The sequence below is a fragment of the Ovis canadensis genome, chromosome 1, assembly GCF_042477335.2.
Source record: "Ovis canadensis isolate MfBH-ARS-UI-01 breed Bighorn chromosome 1, ARS-UI_OviCan_v2, whole genome shotgun sequence".
Classification (NCBI taxonomy): Eukaryota; Metazoa; Chordata; class Mammalia; order Artiodactyla; family Bovidae; genus Ovis; species Ovis canadensis.
The window spans coordinates 86,518,875-86,527,289 of NC_091245.1; the positions used below are offsets into that span (position 1 = coordinate 86,518,875).

Sequence of the window (8,415 nt, forward strand, 5' to 3'; positions counted from 1 at the left end):
TAAATAAGTCATTCTTGTCTCTTCTTTCCCTCAGCCTACTACACATTCAGACCACCAAATGTGGTCTGTTCTGTGCCTAAGTGTTTCCCAAGTCATTTATTCCCATCAACCCAGTCCCACAGTAGCTCAAAATGCCAGTTCATGCTCTACACAAATATGATGGGGTTACTACCCCCACTACTGAAAACTCTTCAGAGGCTTCCCACCTCATTCCCCTTTATGATCAAGTCCAGAAACCTTTCCAGACCCGAAGGCTCTCCATGATCCTACCTGTGCCAGCCTCCCAGCCTCATCTCTGACACTTCCCCTTGCTCTCAGCTTCACCCTCACTGGTCTTCCTCTAGTTCCTCAGACATGACCTACTCCCCCTAGGTGACCACAGCCTCCCAACAAGCTATTTCCTCTGCCTGGACCACTCTTTCCTACTCTTCACTAAGGTAACGTCTACTGATCTTTCCAGACTCAGCTTAACCACCATTGCCACATGGAGCTTCATGTAAAAACCTTACCAAAATGAAGTAAATATTTCTCAGATCTTTAGCTAAAAAGCATGTTACTCAAAGGGTATAACCTTTTTGTTGGTGGTTTTCTTTTTGAAAGGTAGTATGTAAATAAAAGCAACATCATTTAAAAATATTTCTTAAAAGTAATAATAAAACAAATGACAGAATTAAATAAATGAGTTTTCAATAACCTTTCAGAGAAGCCAAACACCTAAAAATAAACCTTTACTAAAACACAATTAATTTTTCGATAAAATTACTAGTTGTATGAAAAACAAACCATCATTATTTGTGTCCAAACTCTTAAAAGTCAATTTCATGTTTATCTCATTATCTTTTATGTACTGCATAAATGTGCCAAGGTCCAGCAGATTATGTTCATTATCAACCACAGATTTTAAAATTATCTACAAGAAAGGAAAAATGATATTAGAGATACATTCACACAAGGTAGATAACAAATTACAGCATTTAAATATTTATATATTTATCACATGTAAGTCAATCTGCCACAAATTACCAGTGCCTTATTTTTAGAGTAAAATTTCTAACACTGAAAACATAGAATCTTTGAGTACTGGAATTTTAAAGAACTTTAGCAATTGACTACTCTTCTACTCAACAGCCATGCATGTATTCATTCACTCAATAAATATGTAAGGAACTAAACGCTTGAGAAACAGAAATGAGTCAGCAATAATCCCAGTGCTCCAGAAGCTTACAGGCTAACAGGGAAGACACCAAAATCACAATGGTAGAAAATGATCAAGCATCAGAGGGTAACAAAGATGTGAGTGCTCTGAAGAAGGGACAGAGCTAGAAGGGACTCAAATATTTTTAAAATGAATAGCGAAAGGTGAGCAAACAAAGAGACAAAGGTGTGAGAAATGTAGCAAAGATCACCAGCCATCCACCAAAATTCCTCATTGCCTTCTTTGGACAAAGTGGCTAGATTACACTTCCCAGTCTCCCTTGCAGTTAAGCATGGTCCTGTGACCAAGATCTCTCCAACAGAATCCAAGTGAAAGTAATGTGTGCCACTTCTAGGCCTAGCTAATAAAATCCTCTCACATGTCTTCCCCTATGCTCATTCCTTTCACCAACTAATTGCAGATGATGATGAGACCCTTGAACAGAACATAGTCACAAGAGAGAAAGAACCTGGATCCCTGCTTATCTGCAAGTTGGAGAACTGTCCCACCAAACACAACACCCTGCAGGAAATCAGGAAACCTTCAATACCACACTAAGAGGTTTACACTTTTCCCACCAACATTGTCCACCCCTGAAGAGGAGGGTTATGAACTAATGAGATGTACTTTCAGAAATGTCATATGATGGCAGTGTGGAAGAACTGATGCTGAGAGGTAAGGGCAGGAAGACTGGTTATAAATCTGTTACAGTAACAGGTGAGAGATAAGGGCAGGAAGACTGGTTATAAGACTGTTACGGTAACAGGTGAGAGACAGTAGAGTCATCATAATGGTCCTATGAGACAGGCACTAATAAGATCCCTATTTTACAGCTCAGGTCACATTATGAGAAGGCCAGAAATCTGAGGACATTGATGCCAGTTCACCTCTGCTTCCTCAGTGAAGTAAAGGGCATGGTCAGCTGGAAGGGAGGAGCAAGGAGCTTGTGGTTGGGATGAGCAAGGAGCTTGTGGTTGGGATAGGCAGGGTTTCTCAACTGTGCCACAACTGACATTTGAGACCAGATAACTTTGTTGTCCTGTGCATTACAGTATGTTTAGCATCATCTCTCACTACATCCATAAGGATCATGAACTCCTTATTGCCAAATTCAGGCTTAAACTGAAGAAAGTAGGGAAAACCACTAGACCATTCAGGTATGACTTAAATCAAATCCCTTATGACTATACAGTGGAAGTGACAAAGATTTAAGGGACTAGATCTGATAGACAGAGTGCCTGATGAACTATGGACAGAGGTTCATGACATTGCACAGGAGATAGGAATCAAGACCACCCCCAAGAAAAAGAAATGCAAAAAAGCAAAATGGCTGTCTGAGGAGGACTTACAAATAGCTGTGAAAAGAAGAGAAGCAAAAAGCAAAGGAAAAGCGAAAAGCAAATTCATACCCATTTGAATGCAGAGTACCAAAGAATAGCAAGGAGAGATAAGAAAGCCTTCCTCAGTAATCAATGCAAAGAAATAGAGGAAAACAATAGAATGGGAAAGACTAGAGATCTCTTCAAGAAAATTAGAGATACCAAGGGAACATTTCATGCAAAGGCAGGCACAATAAAGGACAGAAACAGTATGGACCTAACAGAGCAGAAAATATTAAGAAGAGGTGGCAAGAATACACAGAAGAACTGTAAAAAAAGATCTTCATGACCCAGATAATCATGATGGTGTGATGACTCACACTCACCTAGAGCCAGACATCCTGGAATGTGAAGTCAAGTGGGCCTTGAAACATCACTAATAACAAAGTTTGCGGAGGTGATGGAATTCCAGTTGAACTATTTCAAATCCTGAAAGATGATGCTGTTAAAGTGCTGCACTCAATATGTCAGCAAATTTGGAAAACTCAGCAGTGGCCACGGGACCGGAAAAGGTCAGTTTTCATTCCAATCCCAAAGAAAGGCAATGCCAAAGAATGCTCAAACTACCACACAATTGCACTCATCTCACACGCTAGTAAAGTAATGCTCAAAATCCTCCAAGCCAGGCTTCAGCAGTATGTGAACAGTGAACTTCCAGATGTTCAAGTGGGTTTTAGAAAAGGCAGAGGAACCAGAGATCAAATTGCCAACATCTACTGGATCATCGAAAAAGCAAGAGAGTTCCAAAAACAATCTATCTCTGCTTTATTGACTATGCCTGCTTTATTGCTTATTTGACTGTGTGGATCACAATAAACTGTGGACAATTCTGAAAGAGATGGGAATACCAGACCACCTGACATGCCTCTTAAGAAACCTGTATGCAGGTCAGGAAGCAACAGTTAGAACTGGACATGGAACAGACTGGTTCCAAATAGGAAAAGGAGTGTGTCAAGGCTATATATTGTCACCCTGCTTATTTAACTTCTATGCAGAGTACATCATGAGAAACGCTGGGCTGGAAGAAACACAAGCTGGAATCAAGATTGCCAGGAGAAATATCAATAACCTCAGATATGCAGATGACACCACCCTTATGGCAGAAAGTGAAGAAGAACTAAAGAGCCTCTTGATGAAAGTGAAAGAGGAGAGTGAAAAAGTTGGCTTAAAGCTCAACATTCAGAAAACTAAGATTATGGGATCCGGTCCCATCACTTCACGGCAAATAGATGGGGAAACAGTGGAAAGAGTGCCTGACTTTATTTTTCTGGGCTGGAAAATCACTGCAGGTGGTGACTGTAGCCATGAAATTAAAAGACGCTTACTCCTTGGAAGGAACGTTATGACCAACCTAGACAGCATATTAAAAAGCAGAGACATTACTTTATCAACAAAGGTCCGTCTAGTCAAAGTTATGGTTTTTCCAGTGGTCATGTATGGATGTGAGAATTGAACTATAAAGAAAGCTGAGCTCAGAAGAATTGATGCTTTTGAACTGTGGTGTTGGAGAAGACTCTTGAGAGTCCCTTGGACTGCAAGGAGATCTAACCAGTCTATCCTAAAGGAGATCAGTTCTGGGTGTTCATTGGAAGGACTGATGTTGAAGCTGAAACTCTAATACTTTGGCCACCTGATGGGAAGAGCTGACTCATTTGAAAAGACCCTGATGCTGGGAAAGATTGAGGGCAGGAGGAGAAGGGGACGACAGAGGATGAGATGGTTGGATGGCATCACCAACTCAATGGACATAGGTTTGGGTGGACTCTGGGAGTTGGTGATGGACAGGGAGGCCTGGCATGCTATGGTTCATGGGGTCACAAAGAGTCAGACACGACTGAGCAACTGAACTGACTGACTGACTCATTCACTCACTACATCCTTCACATCACACACGTACATCTCCCAGTGTCACAACCATCCAAAATGTCATATGTCTCTAAGGGACAAAATCACCCCTCGTTGAGAACCACTGGGATAAATGGATAGAAGATAAAATTGACAGGCTGCTAAAGCAGAAGACCCAGCTCTTGCCAGAGAAGAGAGATGGAATAACAAGATTCTGGGGCTGCATTCTGAAGGAAAGCATAACTTCATCAGCTTGTTTGATGATTCTGTGTAACACAAAGTGAGTGCAGCAAAAAGCCTTGGACACACAGAATCCAGTGAAAGCAATATATGTCATATAAAATTAGGACTGGAATCTGTGGTTGGTTGGGCCTTAGGGATCAAACCATCAGTTTCCATAACAAAAATGTTAAATAGCATTAATCCATCCCCCATTTCTCTGGTATACACTACATAAATCCTAAGCACTATGGTGTATAAACTATGTGTTACTGTGCTGACTGTATGGTTTTTCTAGATTCAGTGTTCTCTGCTCTCACATCCATCATTCAATTCAAGCCTACCAGATGGAAACTTATTAAATACTATTTCCCATAATTCAATGTAATTCAGTCACCTCATAAGGAAAATATTTCTATAAAGCCTGGTGTACTGTCACCTTTTCAAACTCATGCGCACACATGTTCCCATGGTGCTGCTGAAGCCACTAGTCTCTTAGAGAAGATTTAAGTAAAACAAAGACTTTATTTTTACTGTAAGTCAGCTAGTTAAACATACAGTTGTGGAAATGAGGACCCTCTGAGAATTCAATAGTGAGTATTGATATTGTCATGTGTTGAGCTTAAGGATAACTCTACAGTGTAAGGTATAGAGCAGTACAGCAACTTCTACTGCTAAGTCGCTTCAGTCGTGTCCGACTCTGTGCAACCCCATAGACGGCAGTCCACCAGGCTCCCCCGTCTCTGGGATTCTCCAGGCAAGAACACTGGAGTGGGTTGCCATTTCCTTCTCCAATGCATGAAAGTGAAAAGTGAAAGTGAAGTCGCTCAGTTGTGTCCAACCCTCAGCGACCCCATGGACTGCAGTCTTCCAGGCTACTCCGTCCATGGGATTTTCCAGGCAAGAGTGCTGGAGTGGGGTGCCATTGCCTTCTCCGACAGCGACTTCTAAACAGACAAGTATTGGTTTTAACTGGGGTTTCCCAGGTGGCTCAGCGTAAAGCATCTGCCTGCCAATGAAGGAGTGGCAAAGCATGTGGGTTCAATCCCTGGATCTGGAAGATCCTCTGGAGAAGGAAATGGCAACCCACTCCAGTATTCTGAGTAGCAAGTGCACACACAGGGAATTCCCAAAGGTGTTAGCAGGGAGCCCTTCAGTGCCAGCCCCACTACCCAAGCTATGGGACGCCCTATGGGACGCTCAGGAGGGGCCATCAAGACAGACTCTTGGAGTTTCCAAGAGCAAAACGAATTTGCGCCCAGGCCCAGGCAGTCGGCTTCCTCCAGGGGTTCCCTTAACCTGTAGGAACGCCTAGCAAACCTTTTGTGTTTTGATGGCTTGGACCCTATTTTTAGGTAAGACTGCTACATGTTTCACCAGAGCAGCTCACTTATAGGACAGAAACGCGTGGAAAAGTGTTCCACCAGCGGGCTGTCTCTGGTGAAGCAGCTCACACCAAAAAACGTCTGGGGACTAGGCCCCAAAGAGATGAGGAGGTCTTCTCCGTCCCCACCCCCATATCACCCCTGCAGAGCCTCCCACCCCGCACGCTCCCTGAGGCCTGAATGCACCAAGGCCCACCTCCTCCTCCCCGCCCGGAGGGAAGCCCAGGGCCTCCAGTCCTTCCTGCAGTTCCACGATGTCCACCAGCCCGTCCCCGCGGCGGCCCAGCTTCTGGAAGAGCTCTTCGAAAAGGCTGTCGAACTCGTGTTCCTGGCCAGCCACGGTGGGCGGCTGGAAGCCTCCTCTGCCGCGCAGCATGGTCACGCAACGCCAAGGGAACCCAGAGAAGTGGGAAAGCCCCAGCCGCAGGCCGAGCCGGGAGCCTCCGAGGGGGCGGCCCTGCGGGCGGTGTAGCAACTGCCCCTGGAACTCGTGGTCCGACGCCTCTGGGTTCCGCGCCAGCGGGCGAGGAATGTCCCCTTGGTTCCGGGTTTGCTTCTGCCAGTCTTCTTTTTTTTTTTTAATGCGGTTAATGTTTGGCTGGGGATTCCCAGTCAGCACAGTCTTAATTCAAACTTTAAAGTGACTGAGGGTAGTCCAGGGTTGTGAATTTTTAAGGGAGGGTTTTTGTTTTTTTTTTTTTTTTCAGTTTTGTTCTCAGAGCTGAGGTTGATGGAGATCAGCCTCCCTGAAGCTACCCTGGGTCTATTCTCTCTCTTCCTTTTTCTAGGCCAAAGCTTCATCTCCCATTCCCATGGAATTGTTGAAATCCACACCTCTTAGTAACCAAGGGAGAAAATATGAGGACTTCTTTTTATATTTATAAAAAGGGGGAAATAAGGTTTCTAATATCTAACATGAACTGACAATTGCACATATATACAATATATAAGTAAATATACCAAAAATGACAGTGATTGAACAAAGAAATTTATCTAGTGTAATGGAAGCCATCACCCAGTCAATGGGCCAGTGAGCTAGTTGAAGGGCTGGCAAGAAAATCAGCAGCAGTCAAACAAAGCCATCAGGAGCACTGCTCAAACCGAAAGAACAGAGAAGACACAGCAGTGGAACAATGGAGACCAGCACTGAACACATACAGGAGACTAACTGATGCCAACCAGTGTGCTCTCAGAATCTGCACAGGCCGTTTGTCCCTCAGTCTCAATGCTGCAGAATTCACAAGTAAGCAACATCCCTCCCTCTGATCCCCAGATGCACTCCAGTTCAGTTCAGTTCAGTCACTCAGTCGTGTCCAACTCTTTGCGACCCCATGAATCTCAGCATGCCAGGCCTCCCTGTCCATCACCAACTCCCGGAGTTCACTCATATTCACGTCCATAGAGTCAGTGATGCCATCCAGCCATCTCTCTTAGGGGGAGAATTAGTGAATACTTCTTGCCTGGAGAATCCCATGGACAGAGGAGCCTGGTAGGCTACAGTCCACGGGGTCGCAGTCTGACAGGACTGAGCGACTTCACTTTCACTTTTCACTTTCATCCAAAAGGAGGTAGACACTATCTAAAGCAGAGTCCCCAGCCTCCAGGATCTAATGCCTGAAGAGCTGAGGTGGGGCTGATGTAATAATCGTAGAAATAAAGTCCACAATAATGTAATGCACTTGAATCACCCAGAAACCATTCCCCAGCCCCAGTCCAGAAGAAAAAGTCTTCCACAAAACTCGTCCCTGGTGCCAAAAAGGTTGGAGACCACTGATCTAAAGGGGCTAATTCTGAGTCTAAGCTTTAAAAGAAATTACATATTTAGTTAACTTTTCACCCCATTATCTAACAGATAGGGTCAGGAGAAAGACCAGTTTAGGCAAATGAAGTGCATTTTCTGTACGTATCTGTATTTAATATGAAGTCTTTATCCCATTAGTAGGGCTTCCCTTGTGGCTCAGCTAGTTAAGAATCCTCCTGCAATGCGGGAGACCTGGGTTTGATCCCCTGGGATTAGTGCCCTTATAAAAAAGATCATGGAGAGATCCCTTGCTACTTCCTCCCTGTGAGGACACAGCTAGAAGACAGCATGTACAAGCCAGGAATTAAGCCCTCACCAGACACTGAATCTGCCAGTACCTTGATCTGAGACTTTCCAGCTTGGTTTATAAGACACCCAGTCTATGACTTTCTGTTACAGCAGCACTCCCGGGCTGAGACAGTACCAAAACAGTACCAAAGCAGAGAGCTGCTACTGAAAAACTGAATAAAATTAAAAGCTGGGACTGAAAAATATCTTTCAGATTTGGCAAGAAATGTACCAGCATTTTTAATGAATTGGAGAGACACAAACCAGATTGGGGAGAGTTAGAGACTAGATGGATGGATCTTT

At 43.9% G+C, this 8,415-nt stretch overlaps 1 protein-coding gene across 1 annotated transcript in view; it reads right to left on the reverse strand.

Annotated features, from left to right (window-relative positions):
• The window catches only part of LOC138445362 (mitochondrial adenyl nucleotide antiporter SLC25A24-like), a 63,162-nt gene extending 56,696 nt beyond the window's left edge, over positions 1-6,466 (reverse strand). Inside the window, exons 1-2 of the mRNA XM_069599307.1 lie at positions 6,220-6,466; positions 784-910 (exon numbers count right to left, since the gene is read on the reverse strand). Of these exons, the coding sequence (XP_069455408.1) occupies positions 784-910; positions 6,220-6,399 (307 nt within the window). The 5' untranslated portion in view covers positions 6,400-6,466. The remainder of the gene's footprint in view (positions 1-783; positions 911-6,219) is intronic.
• Between the last annotated feature and the right edge of the window lie 1,949 nt (positions 6,467-8,415).